Genomic DNA, 15137 nt, shown 5'->3' on the forward strand with positions numbered 1-15137 from the left:
TTTTCACTTATTTTGGTGTTTCTATTTTTTTATTGATTGTATTTTATCTATTGAATTGAAATTAATAGCTTTATTTGATTATGACAATGCATATTGATCAACATATGATCAACACATCACAGTAAATATGCCAGAATGAGCTACAATAGCTAAATTTAATCCGTTGTCCTAAGGCAGGCACCATAAAAACAGACACACATTTACAGACAACATCTTACGTACAATAAAATATGACTTACAATAAGTATTGACAATAAAACAATCAACATAAAATTTTTATTGTTATTTAAATGCTTTGAACTGAAATGACTTTTTATTGCTTTTTAATGTGAAGCAATCTGGAAACAGTTTGTTACAATTGCTAATGGAAAATAAAACTAGCCAATGTGGCGGAATCTGGTTTTAGGCAAACTGTTCCCGTTGCAACACTTGTAAAATATGTAAAAGTTATGACAATGACTTAAAATAGATAAATCTCTTTTCTTACTTACCGGATATATGGCTCGACGTCACTCTCTCCAGTCAGCTGGTCTCCAGACAAGTAGGTGTTGTGAGAGGAGGAGATGAAGTAATGTGATAGGGGCTGATTCATATTTTGATAAACCCAAGCATGTTCCGCCTCAAATACTGAATTTTCTTTGGACAGCATATACATGGTGAACCCATTAGGTGTCATAAACTGGTTCTTCTGAGCTGTGTAGGAGAAAAGGCAAATCAATATAGGACTAGGGAATTCCTGTCAATGAAATATACAGTAAATGTAATTTGTTGTTTTCATTTACTTCTATAACACATACTGAACATGAAATATGACAACATGATGCAACATACCCCATTCATTGAGTTCATATGTGTGGATCAGGCTTTGGGCATGTGTCTTTGAAGCATCTTCCCCTTGATCTTTTAGAAAATCTCTCAGGTCTGCGGTTGAAAGGACACATCTATTGGCAGAATAGCGCCGAAACACAGCATCCAGCTCAGGCCTCCGCAACAACTCTTTGCAAAAAATCTCTATTTCTCCATGGTCAAGTCGATTGTCAGCTGAACGATCACATTTCTGTCATGACACACAAACAATGCAGTACATATCAAGTGAAATGAGGTTTTACACAGTAGTTATAATGTTATGTTGAATACCTCGAAGAGTTCACGAGCATACTGTTCACTCAAGTCAATGTTGATCATCTGTAGCAATGACTGCACTTCATCATAGCTCATTTTATCATCATGATTCACATCAGCCTGACTCAGGTAACCAAGAATCCAGGTAACGCACATGGTTAAGGAAGTCACACTACAGAACTTGTTTATATATGCAGTTTCAACATAAAAAAAACAGTTTGTATAAAGTATTTACATTAATATATACAGGTATGTATGTATAATATTATTTTATATATATATATATATATATATATATATATATATATATATATATATATATATATATATATATATATATATATATATATATATATATATATATATATATACGTTCCCGTGGCCCTGGAAAAAATTATATGCGCCATGGCCACTGTGATGCCCCGATGGACACGTCTCTTTTCCTCTGCACGATTTTCATGTCATTAAGCCTTCTTTGACCAGTGGTGGGTGTAATTCTGTCTCGTATGAACCCACACGCAGCACAGTGCTAGACAACACAAAGCATCACCGGGCCAAGCAGGAGTAAATCCAGCCCACGCAGCAGCCTGTAATTCGGATGTGCCACAACTCCGACTCCTCAAAGCCCAGTGCACAGAATGAAGAAGTCGAAAGAGCTACGCTAAGGCCAGAAAGTTTGATACATTTGTGAAAGCATAAGAAGACAATAAACTCTCAACATACAATATGTAACACACTGTTCATATTTATCAATACAACGCGACGATATGTGCGGGTTTTGCAATTTTCTCGAACACACTGGACCACACTAGTTTAACGTGAATGAAAACAGGTCACCGAGGTCATGTCCTCTATATTTTTTTAAGTGACAAAAAGAAGATGATATGCCTGACTGCAAATGTACTTTGTGTAGGACATCGAGTGTGCTGTACATTGCCATGCGGTAGATCGTCCTTTCTCAGTATACGATCTTTGGTCCTGCACAGCCCGCTACAACTCCAGACAACGTAACGCAATTACGTTTTTCCTTAAACCATCGTCCTATCCGAAATGTGCTGTCAACATAACATTAACATACTGACGTCACTAATGTTGTGTTGATTAGACTTAAGGTAATATTATTAATATGGTGCTGGGATGCCCATGATTTCAGCCTTCCAAAGCTTCTCTTGGACCACCAATGTTTTACCTCGTTATTTGTCAAATTCTGTTTACAGTAAATAATGTAAAGCCCCAACAATTCTGTGAAATAAACAGCTCCATGTATTTATTTGAAATGAATGCATATTAAAAATGTAATCATCCTTAATCTTTAAGCTACATTTATAATGACCATAGACTTAAAATTGTTGTTTTATTTGATGGCCTTCCTGCCCTGACAATTGGCCTTTGTGCCCTGAAAAGGTTAGCTAGGCCAAGTGGACAAATTCATTTACATATATATATATATATATATATATATATATATATATATATATATATATATATATATATATATATATATATATATATATATATATATATATATATATTAACTCCCCTGAAGAGCAGGGAAAGGCTTGTAGGGATGAAATAGCCTCCAGGTTTTTTCCTGACCTAACGTATACATGTGTGTATACATATGTATCATACATGTATACATATACAGTATACATATACAGTATATATATATATATATATATATATATATATATATATATATATATATATATATATATATATATATATATATATATATATATATATAGTATATATATATATATATATATATATGTGTTAATTAGTGAAGTGAATTATATTTACATAGCGCTTTTCTGTAGCGACTCAAAGCGCTTTACACAGTGAAACCCATTATCTACATCTTTAAGCGACATTTAAACCAGTGTGGGTGGCACTGGGACCAGGTGGTTAAGTGTCTTTCTCTATCAAGTGAGCCAAGCCGCCCACATATATATACATTAATGCTGTCAAACAATACATTTTTCAAATCAGATGAATCACACTTATTAGTTTGGATTAATTGTGTTTAATCACAGTAAATTACTTGCTTACAGACCCTAATATTTTGACAAAAATGTAATTTTATTGTCAGAATGTCATACACAAACATTGTTAAAATATTTGACTTAAAAGTGTGTTTTTTTCCCCTCAAAACGCAGTAACAGTTTTATCTAAGGTCGTGTCTGGGTTTATTTTGATGCAAAATTTGCAAGCGAGCACACAAGTTGGAGTCTCCTCACTAATCTGTGCACTGACATATGCAATGACCTAATCCCTGATCGTATAAAAACCCACGCCTTTCTGGTAACGCTCTAAATAAATTGTGTGATTAATCTGGAACTTTATGTTATTAATGCGATAATTTTCTGTTAACAATCACAAGTGTCACCTTGTTATTTTTATAACAATATATACAGTGTGCATATATATACTATATATATATATATATATATATATATATATATATATATATATATATATATATATATATATATATATATATATATATATATATATATATATATATATATATATATACATATATATCGTAATTTCCGGACTATAAGCCGCACCTGACTATAAGCCGCACCAGCTAAATTTAGGGGAACATACAGATTGCTCCATATATAAGCCGCACCCGACTATAAGCCGCAGGGTTTTGATGTGTAATTACCGTAGTATATAGGGGTTCCTGCTACCACGGAGGGGATTGTCGGGACAGAGATGACTGTTTGGGAACGCAAAGCGTCCCATTTATTAACAATAAATCTTTCAATCATTCAATCAAACTTTCACATCTTTGACATGGCGAACAGCATTCGTGCAGAGTACAAATAATACAACGGTGCAAAGTAATACAAAGTGCTCACCTGTACGTTATCAAAATAACCAGCCTACCGGTATATGAAAAGTCAGTCTTTAATCATTGTGTCATCGTCTTCCTCCTGCGTACTAAAACCACCGAAATCCTCTTCGTCGGTGTCGGAGAAGAACAGGCCGTAAATAAGCCGCACCCTTGTATAAGCCGCAGGGACCAGAACGAGGGGAAAAAGTAGCGGCTTATAGTCCGGAAATTACGGTATATATATATATATATATATATATATAGTGCATATATATACTATATATATATATATATATATATATATATATATATATATATATATATATATATATATATATATATATATATATATATATATATATATATATATATATATACACATGAGTTGGAGACTTGTCCAGGGTGTACTCCGCCTTCCGCCCAAGTGCAGCTGGGATTGGCTTCAGCACCCCCCTTGACCCAGAGAGGGACAAGCGGTAGAAAAAGGATGGATGGATGGACATATATATATATATATATATATATATATATATATATATATATATATATATATATATATATATATATATATATATATATATATATATATATATATATATATATATATATATGGTCTGTTTTCCATCTGTTTCAGCTGCTTTCCTTACTACGTGACCCCTGATAGGTGGAAGATATAGTGATGGATACTTCAATCAGGCATCAAATATCCTAAAATAAGCAAAGGATATTGATCAAGTTTCTCCTTCTGGCTCATGTTCTCACTCCTTTCCTTTAGTGTTCGAATGCCTTGGGCCCAGTGAAGAGCCTCCTTCTGGTTCTGGCAGAGAAGATCCAAGTTCCTTCGCGGGCCTTTGAAGACCACCGTCAAACATCGGTTTTCAGGTATTGCACGGAGCATCCGTTGTAATGTCTCTGAATGACAGCCCTCTCGTACACACTCCACCTCAGAGATAGAAACTGTAGTTGTATGAGGGAGACATAAATCATTTAAGTGGTTTGTCTAATTTATCATTGGAACTATTAGTGATTATTGATTCAGGGCATTGTTGAAGAGATTCATTGCATATGCACAACAATATCTGAAACACAAAAAACAACAGTGGAACTATAGACTTATATCGACTTTAGGCCTGTCATGACTGTTGGCATCTTATACAGTGGAACAATGTTAACAACTATGTCGACCAACTCATTAAATCCTGGTCCAGTTTTTTGTTATTTATTAAAATAATTAAAATAATGAAAATAAAAGCATAATAGTAATATCCTGGATTCTGTCACAGCAACTAACAAGATGCACCAATTTTATTTTTTTAGATTGACGTGAGTTCGTACTACTGGAAAAAAGAAGTACAAAGGCTTCATTGGCATTCTAGTCAAGACATACAACAAGATTACCACAGTTGTTTGATGGAGTATAAATATCAAAATACAAATATGCATAAATAGGGATGGGTATTGGCATTCTAGTCAAGACATACAACAAGATTACCACAGTTGTTTTATGGAGTATAAATATCAAAATACAAATATGCACAAATAGGGATAGGTATTGTGGCCAACTTCCTGAATAGAGTCGAATTTATGGTTCTAACACGATTAATCACAATTTAATTCAATCTGAACTTAAAGGGGCCATTAGTGGTTTAACAGATTGCAATTGCTTTAGAATTGTCTATATTTTTACAGTTACTAAGTTCATGTCATAAAAATGTCACTGGCCCGAATAAAATGATTGGTGTTTACAGCGGTCTACACCCTTATGAGGGGCCGTTAAAGACATTATTCAGAATTACCTCTTATATACACTACTGAAATGCCCTCACATAAACAATTGAAATGTTGTAATGTTGAAATGTGAAATGTTATACACACTACTGAAATGCTATTTCAGTAGTGTGTATTAGAGTGTTTCAGTAGCGTGTATGAGAGTGTTTCAGTAGTGTGTGTGAGAGAAAAACATTTCAGTTGTTTATGTGAGAGCATTTCAGTAGCGTATGTAAGAGGTAATTCTGAGCAATGTCCTTAACGGCCCCTCATACACCCTGTCTCGTCCACACGTACGCTCAGGGAGCACGTGCACACATACAAAAGCAATCCAAGATAAGCAACGAACAATTTGCAGTCATGTTGTTGTTTTCATAGAATATAGGCCTACATTCAATTATAGCTAATGCTAGCTATAAAATGGCTATTATAAGCTAACAACACCTAAAGCTAATGCGCTTGCATGTGTTATGTACGTACGTAGTAACATCACTATGTCCTAGAAGAACAGTAATATTATATAACGCTTTACTATACCTGGAATGATACTCAAAGTGCGGCATATACTGTGTAAAATAGTTTAAAAAGTTAACTCCCTCGAGGCATCTGTGTATATGTCAGGTCTTAAAGGCCTACTGAAATGAATTTTTTTTATTTAAACGGGGATAGCAGATCTATTCTATGTGTCATACTTGATCATTTCGCGATATTGCCATATTTTTGCTGAAAGGATTTAGTATAGAACAACGACGATAAAGATTGCAACTTTTGGTATCTGATAAAAAAAAGGCTTGCACCTACCGGAAGTAGCGTGACGTAGTCAGTTGAACATATACGCAAAGTTCCCTATTGTTTACAATGATGGCCGCATGAAGTGAGAGAGATTCGGACCGAGAAAGCGACAATTTCCCCATTAATTTGAGCGAGGATGAAAGATTTGTGGATGAGTAAAGTGCAAGTGAAGGACTAGTGGGGAGTTGAAGCTATTCAGATAGGGAAGATGCTGTGAGAGCCGGGGGTGACCTGATATTCAGCTGGGAATGACTACAACAGTAAATAAACACAAGACATATATATACTCTATTAGCCACAACACAACCAGGCTTATATTTAATATGCCACAAATTAATCCTGCATAAAAACACCTGCGTGTTTGTTATGCTAGCTCCTAGCTCCTCTGCTAGCTCCTAGCTCCATAGAACACGCCAATACAATTCAAACACCTGATCAACACACACAATCACTCAGCCCAAAAGACCGTTTACCTAACCCAAGGTTCATAAAGCTTATATATTTTTAAAAAGTTACGTACGTGACGCGCACATACGGTCAAGTTATCGAATGTTTAGCAGCCAAGGCTGCATACTCACGGTACCTGATATTCAGCTGGGAATGACTACAACAGTAAATAAACACAAGACATATATATACTCTATTAGCCACAACACAACCAGGCTTATATTTAATATGCCACAAATTAATCCTGCATAATAACACCTGCGTGTTTGTTATGCTAGCTCCTAGCTCCTCTGCTAGCTCCTAGCTCCATAGAACACGCCAATACAATTCAAACACCCGATCAACACACACAATCACTCAGCCCAAAAGACCGTTCACCTAACCCAAGGTTCATAAAGCTTATATATTTTTAAAAAGTTACGTACGTGACGCGCACTTACGGTACGGTACGTGTTATGCTAGCTCCTAGCTCCTCTGCTAGCTCCTAGCTCCATAGAACACGCCAATACAATTCAAACACATGATCAACACACACAATCACTCAGCCCAAAAGACCGTTCACCTAACCCAAGGTTCATAAAGCTTATATATTTTAAAAAAGTTACGTACATACGCAAAAAAAAGCCAAAGCTGCATACTCACAGTAGCACGTCTGCGTCTTTGTCATCCAAATCAAAGTAATCCTGGTAAGAGTCTGTGTTGTCCCAGTTCTCTACAGGCGTCTGTGTATCCAAATCAAAAGTCCTCCTGGTTAGAGTCTCTGTTATCCGAGTTCTTCCATCTTGACTGCATCTTTCGGGAATGTAAACAAAGAAGCGCCGGCTGTGTACTGTTGTGGCTGACTACGTTCGAAAAATACGTCCATTTCGCACCGACAACTTTCTTCTTTGCTTGCTTGGCTTCCTTCTCCATAATGCAATGAACATGATTGAAACAGATTCACGAACACAGATGTCCAGAATACTGTGGAATTATGAAATGAAAACAGAGCGTTTTCGTATCGGCTTCAATGTGGAAGGCATACCCGTGTTCGTCGGGCTACGTCACGCGCATACGTCATCCTCAGAGGCGTTTCGAACCGGAAGTTTAGCGGCAAATTTAAAATGTCACTTTATAAGTTAACCCGGCCGTATTGGCATGTGTTATAATGTTAAGATTTCATCATTGATATATAAACTATCAGACTGCGTGGTCGGTAGTAGTGGGTTTCAGTAGGCCTTTAACTGATGACAATGTCTCCACTCCACCATAAACACCACATTTTACGTTTAATTTTGAAATAAGAATTGCAAGTGCAATTTTTTTAATATATGTTTTGATACTAATGAACTTAGCTCATAATTCCATAAGAATTTGCTACAGAGAACAGGGTGAGAGAAAAACAGTATCTCGATTATACAATATGTCTGCATATATGAAAAGTTGACAATAAAGACTTTTTGAAGTCTTTCAAAGTGTATTTGTAAACTTCAATCACTGCCAATTGCATTCAAGGCACCTATGATTAATTATGCCTGATAAATGTCGCTACAATGTTGGATACTCTTGTCAAACAATACCAAAGTGTTAAATCATAGGGTTTATGCATTCGGGCATGAGCTTGCACGCAGTTTTGGTTGCTTCTGTTAGCGAGGTTTGGGCCACAACTAAATTGGTAGAGCTGCTGATCACCAAATATTTTCTTATCTAATCTTGTCATTCACATAACACTAACATGCGACACACAGGGCAATTCTATACACGGTTTCCTATTAGACAAACATGGCATTACTCAATTATAAAAGTACTTACAAACTAATAAAAAAATAAATAATACTAAATCCACATTTTTATTTAGATTTGCACACAAACTGTGATGGATTATTGCTTCGAAAATAAGTGCACTCAGCATGTTTGACACTGGACTTGACAGTGGTATTGTTTAAAACAAAAAAAAAGCTCCACATTTTCAAAAAATAATAAAAGTAAAGATTCTGGTTAAAAAAAAGAATAAATGATCATACTGATTATTTTTTTGTTTCTTTTTAACTTTAATTCATATGCTATAAACACAGTTAATACAGGTTAATTATTGAGATGATTAAAAAGATTAGCGACTTAAAGAGGAACTGCATTTAGTTTTGGAATTTTGCCTATCATTCACAATCCTTATGTAACACAAGAACACATCTGTCTTTCTTTTTTATGCAATCTAAATATTAAATAAATGCGATCAAAAGTCCGCTTACAATGGAGCCTAAGGGAGTCGCTCTATTCTGCCTATAAATCTCTTAAAAAACATTCAAACATCTCCATTAAGGTTTTATATACATACAGTAAGTATATATGTAATGTAGTAACAGACACATTTTTAATAACAAGTAATATTTATGTATTTTGATCATTTTAAGCATACGCGGCACATTAATTTCAAAATCACATTACAACTTTCTCTTTTTTTTCAACAAAATCACTGATTATTACTCACTGCAGACTTTATGAGAGCCAACAAACATAATAAAACATCACTTAGTGTACAAGGTCTGCTGTCATTAGGATGCCGACTCCAAGGATGTTCATATATTCCCATTTAGATGAAGAATGACTCATAATCTCCGCCAAGAAAAGATGAGTGGAACAAAGTGCCTTTTCTTGTCGTTCTTGCCATTTCCGGGTCTAATTTGGCTGTCAAAGTGTACCAACTTGTCAGATTACACTTTTGTCCTTTTACGATCCAGGTAAGAGCCATGATATATGATCTACAATAAACTTTCACGAGCAAAGGAAGTGAGGAAACAGCAGATCACTCGATGATGCAAACATTGGCACACAGGAAGTGATCACGTCGCCACTAGAAATAGTTTGTCTGTGTTAGTGCTTATAATAATAATATCACTAATACTTGATTAATATTCAAGTCACAAAATGTAAATGGAGGCACTTTTTTAATGGTTTTTTGTAATTAGTTTTTATGGGCCTCCCATTGGCACCGCTGTAAGCTGACTTTTATTTACGTTTACGAGTTAAAATGCTTTTTTTTTTTTTTAAATACATCCGTCGTCATGTCTTTCATAACGATTGTGAACAATAGGCAAAATTCCTCTTTAACAGAACACATTTGTTTAAAAATGTTCTATATTTTTCACATATATTAGTTTATGTAATCATTTTTATTGCCAGCTTGAAAGAAAATGATTGGTGTTTACGGCTGTCTCTCACCCTGTTTCGTCAACACGTACACACAGGGAGTGCGTGCACACATACAAAAGCAGTCCAAGAGAAGCAACGAACCATTTGCAGTCATGTTGTTCTTATGACAGAATATACGTTTGTACATTCAATGATAGCAAACCATCCAAAATCGCTTTATTATTAGCGAATAATACCCAAAGCTACTATGTGTGCACATGTTACGTACGTACATAGTGTACTTTATTATGTCCAGAAGCCATAAGAGGGTGAAATATACTGAGTAAAATACATTGGAAGGTTAGCGCAATGAGCACCTTTAATCTTGGACTATGAAGACGAAGACTATAGTTTGCTAAAGCCGGTCACCAAGAAAAACTAAATAAATTCCAACAATTAAAATACTCAGAATATTTTACTAGTTTGCAGTCATTTTGGACCTGCTGTCAGCTTCTGCATACAATCCCAGCATGACTCCTGTTCCCCACTCAAAGACTATTGGACAACCATATGCTTCTAACTTTGGAAGGGCTATGATCTGTTCCAGCATAATTGTGTGCCAGAGCAGTGCCCATGAACTAAAACAGAAATCTGATCTGTAAAAAGGAATGGTCGCTCTCCAATCAGTGATGTCTGACCCCCCAAATGATCTGTTGAATAAATGTCATTAACACACGCCAACATCTTGAAGAAATCCTTCAAAGTAATAGTTATGTTCAAGCGTCAAAGAGAGTAACAATAATGTTGAACAGGTTTTGTGCCAATTAAAGGCCTCCTAGTGGTCTCATGGGTCCCAGCTTGCAGTTCAGCTGTTGGATAACTATACAGCACTAAGCCACGGGTTACAAGGCCCTATAATCTAAACATTTGTATAACTGCTGGATCAGCTGCTATCCAAGAATCTAAATACAACTAGCTGAGCCTATAATAAAGGCCCTGCTTTTTCCTCTCCTATAGTCAGGGAGCGTGGGCGAAGTTGTGTTCATACAGTACATGCCCTTACTGAGGACTAAGTACCCGTTATAGTTATCCAAAATAGACAGCATTTTCGTTAGTGTTTATCCTTTGAACCAAAGGAGAGCACTCCTCTGACAGTAGAAGAACTCTGAAACAGCTCTTCAGCTGTCATACCATGGGCTCACATTGTATGTTACATTCATATTCTGGGGTGCATTTTCTCATTTAGATCTTTGCGTAAGCTAATACTGATAGTTGATGATACAGTTGGTTGGGACAGAAGGTCCCAATTAGCCTTTTAATAACTGTATAATAAAAAAAAAACAGTTTGCTGACTCTGTCATACTAGTTCATTGTAATGACAGAGGTTATCAATAAAATAAATCAACAACAAAACATTATAGACAAATATGGCAAACACTTACAAGATTGTTGCTCCCTGGCTCGACGGAATATTTTGAAGGACTCACACCAGATTGTAACACCATCGTCCAGGAGCTTCAGCGTTCGCGGCTTTTGCCAGCGTCCTGATCGGACCTTTGCACAGGAAAGACGAATCAATCGACTTTTGACAAGAACAAGAAAGTTTGATCATTTTATGCCTATACTGGCTCACCTGCACTGGCTTCCTGTGCACTTAAGACGTGACTTTAAGGTTTTACTACTTACGTATAAAATACTACACGGTCTAGCGCCATCCTATCTTGCCGATTATATTGTACCATATGTCCCGGCAAGAAATCTGCGTTCAAAGAACTCCGGCTTATTAGTGATTCCCAGAGCCCAAAAAAAGTCTGCGGGCTATAGAGCGTTTTCTATTCGGGCTCCAGTACTATGGAATGCCCTCCCGGTAACAGTTAGAGATGCTACCTCAGTAGAAGCATTTAAGTCCCATCTTAAAACTCATTTGTATACTCTAGCCTTTAAATAGACCCCCTTTTTAGACCAGTTGATCTGCCGTTTCTTTTCTTTTCTCCTCTGCCCCCCTCTCCCTTGTGGGGGGGGTGGGGGGGGACACAGGTCCGGTGGCCATGGATGAAGTGCTGGCTGTCCAGAGTCAGGACCCGGGGTGGACCGCTCGCCTGTGCATCGGTTGGGGACATCTCTGCGCTGCTGACCTGTCTCCACTCGAGATGGTCTCCTGCTGGCACCACTATGGACTGGACTCTCACTATTATGTTAGATCAACTATGGACTGGACTTTCACAATATTATGTCAGACCCACTCGACGTCCATTGCATCCAGTCTCCCTTAGAAGGGGGGGGGGGGGGGGGGGAGTCACCCACATATGCGGTCCTCTCCAAGGTTTCTCATAGTCATTCACATCGACGTCCCATTGGGGTTGTGAGTTTTTCCTTGCCCTTATGTGGGCTCTGTACCGCGGATGTCATTGTGGCTTGTGCAGCCCTTTGAGACACTTGTGATTTAGGGCTATATAAATAAACATTGATTGAATGTGTTTTATTACAACCAACTACTTCTTATATTACTATTATTATACTTCTTATATTTATCAAGATGACGGCGCTGTAGTGGCTGTTGGTTTCAGAAGATTTGTGCTCTTGTCAGGGCCACTATGTCTGAAGTACGTGGGGGCTTTAGGTGATGCGAAGCGCGTGAGGCAAAAATGTTTACACTTGCAAGATCTTTTCGCTCACAACTTTTTGGCACTGTATTACACTGAATTACTGAATTACACAACAAACACTGAATACATCTAAATGGTTGAAAGTGTAAGTGTAAGAAAGCTTCAGTCATCTTTAGTAAGCATGAGATGGCCCAAACACATAAGGACAGTGTTGTTGCGTGGAAAAGCTAGCAGGCAACTTGCAAAGAGGAAAACGTTGCACAGATGATAGCAGTGTATACTAACTTGCACAGCACTACAGAGTTGACCTGAAAACAGAGGAGGTTCCGCTGGAAAAAAACGTTCTTGCCTGGAAAACAGGGGCTGGATGTCCACCCAAAGATATGTTGTCTGTGCACAACCTCTTTGATTTAGAATTTTTTACACTTGCAAAATGTTTTTGTTTACAACTTGTTGTTACATTTACACAGCAAACACTGAAGAAATGGAAATGGTTGACAAGCAATTAGTTTGCTGTTATCATTGTAATGGTAATTTAAGGCATTTAGACCACAGGTGTCAAATTCAAAGCCCACGGGCCACACCTTGCCAGTAGGGATAGGTGATATGGACTATTACAATAACCTGCCATTCATGGTGAAAAAGATAAAAGTGAAGATAAGAAACACCCATAGAACTCCACCTTTTTGACTATGAGTCTGTCAGTGCATCTAGTCTTCAGAGCCTCCAAAACACGACTCCAAAATAACACTAAAGTTATTAAACTACAAACCCTGTTTCCATATGAGTTGGGAAATTGTGTTAGATGTAAATATAAACGGAATACAATGATTTGCAAATCATTTTCAACCCATATTCAGTTGAATATGCTACAAAGACAACATATTTGATGTTCAAACTGATAAACTTTTTTTTTTGTGCAAATAATCATTAACTTTAGAATTTGATGCCAGCAACACGTGACAAAGAATTTGGGAAAGGTGGCAATAAATACTGATAAAGTTGAGGAATGCTCATCAAACACTTATTTGGAACATCCCACAGGTGTGCAGGCTAATTGGGAACAGCTGGGTGCCATGATTGGGTATAAAAACAGCTTCCCAAAAAATGCTCAGTCTTTCACAAGGATGGGGCGAGGTACACCCCTTTGTCCACAACTGCGTGAGCAAATAGTCAAACAGTTTAAGAACAACGTTTCTCAAAGTGCAATTGCAAGAAATTTAGGGATTTCAACATCTACGGTCCATAATATCATCAAAAGGTTCAGAGAATCTGGAGAAATCACTCCACGTAAGCGGCATGGCCGGAAACCAACATTGAATGACCGTGACCTTTGATCCCTCAGACGGCACTGTATCAAAAACCGACATCAATCTCTAAAGGATATCACCACATGGGCTCAGGAACACTTCAGAAAACCACTGTCACTAAATACAGTTTGTCGCTACATCTGTAAGTGCAAGTTAAAGCTCTACTATGCAAAGCGAAAGCCATTTATCAACAACATCCAGAAACGCCACCAGCTTCTCTGGGCCCGAGATCATCTAAGATGGACTCATGCAAAGTGGAAAAGTGTTCTGTGGTCTGACGAGTCCACATTTCAAATTGTTTTTGGAAATATTCGATATCGTGTCATCCGGACCAAAGGGGAAGCGAACCATCCAGACTGTTATCGACGCAAAGTTGAAAAGCCAGCATCTGTGATGGTATGGGGGTGCATTAGTGCCCAAGACATGGGTAACTTACACATCTGTGAAGGCACCATTAATGCTGAAAGGTACATACAGGTTTTGGAACAACATATGCTGCCATCTAAGCGCCGTCTTTTTCATGGACGCCCCTGCTTATTTCAGCAAGACAATGCCAAGCCACATTCAGCACGTGTTACAACAGCGTGGCTTCGTAAAAAAGAGTGCGGGTACTTTCCTGGCCCGCCTACAGTCCAGACCTGTCTCCCATCGAAAATGTGTGGCGCATTATGAAGCGTAAAATACGACAGCGGAGACCCCGGACTGTTGAATGACTGAAGCTCTACATAAAACAAGAATGGGAAATAATTCCACTTTCAAAGCTTCACCAATTAGTTTCCTCAGTTCCCAATCATTTATTGAGTGTTGTTAAAAGAAAAGGTGATGTAACAGTGGTGAAAATGCCCTTTCCCAACTACTTTGGCACATGTTGCAGCCATGAAATTCTAAGTTTTAATTATTATTTGCAAAAAAAAAAAAAAAGTTTATGAGTTTGAACATCAAATATCTTGTCTTTGTAGTGCATTCAATTGAATATGGGTTGAAAAGGATTTGCAAATAATTGTATTCCATACTTGGTGTTGTTGTCCCAGAAAACCTGGAAGATCTAGGCTCAGTAAATTATGATAATCGACTAAGAAAGCTGGATAAAATTATGCAATTATGGAAAGGGAAATCCTTAACCTTGGATGGTAAAATATC

At 37.2% G+C, this 15137-nt stretch overlaps 1 protein-coding gene across 3 annotated transcripts in view; it reads right to left on the reverse strand.

Annotated features, from left to right (window-relative positions):
- LOC133655881 (1-phosphatidylinositol 4,5-bisphosphate phosphodiesterase delta-3-A-like) overlaps positions 1–15137 on the reverse strand; it is a 46877-nt gene that overhangs the window by 17980 nt on the left and 13760 nt on the right. For all 3 annotated transcript variants that reach the window (XR_009827059.1, XR_009827060.1, XM_062056478.1), the window contains exons 3-7: positions 11524–11635; positions 4696–4924; positions 1138–1267; positions 832–1057; positions 492–693 (exon numbers count right to left, since the gene is read on the reverse strand). Coding sequence is in view for 1 of the 3 variants with exons in the window: in XM_062056478.1 (XP_061912462.1) it covers positions 492–693; positions 832–1057; positions 1138–1267; positions 4696–4924; positions 11524–11635 (899 nt within the window). In the remaining 2 variants the exon portion in view is untranslated. The remainder of the gene's footprint in view (positions 1–491; positions 694–831; positions 1058–1137; positions 1268–4695; positions 4925–11523; positions 11636–15137) is intronic.

Source organism: Entelurus aequoreus, linkage group LG08 (genome assembly GCF_033978785.1).
Source record: "Entelurus aequoreus isolate RoL-2023_Sb linkage group LG08, RoL_Eaeq_v1.1, whole genome shotgun sequence".
NCBI lineage: Eukaryota > Metazoa > Chordata > Actinopteri > Syngnathiformes > Syngnathidae > Entelurus > Entelurus aequoreus.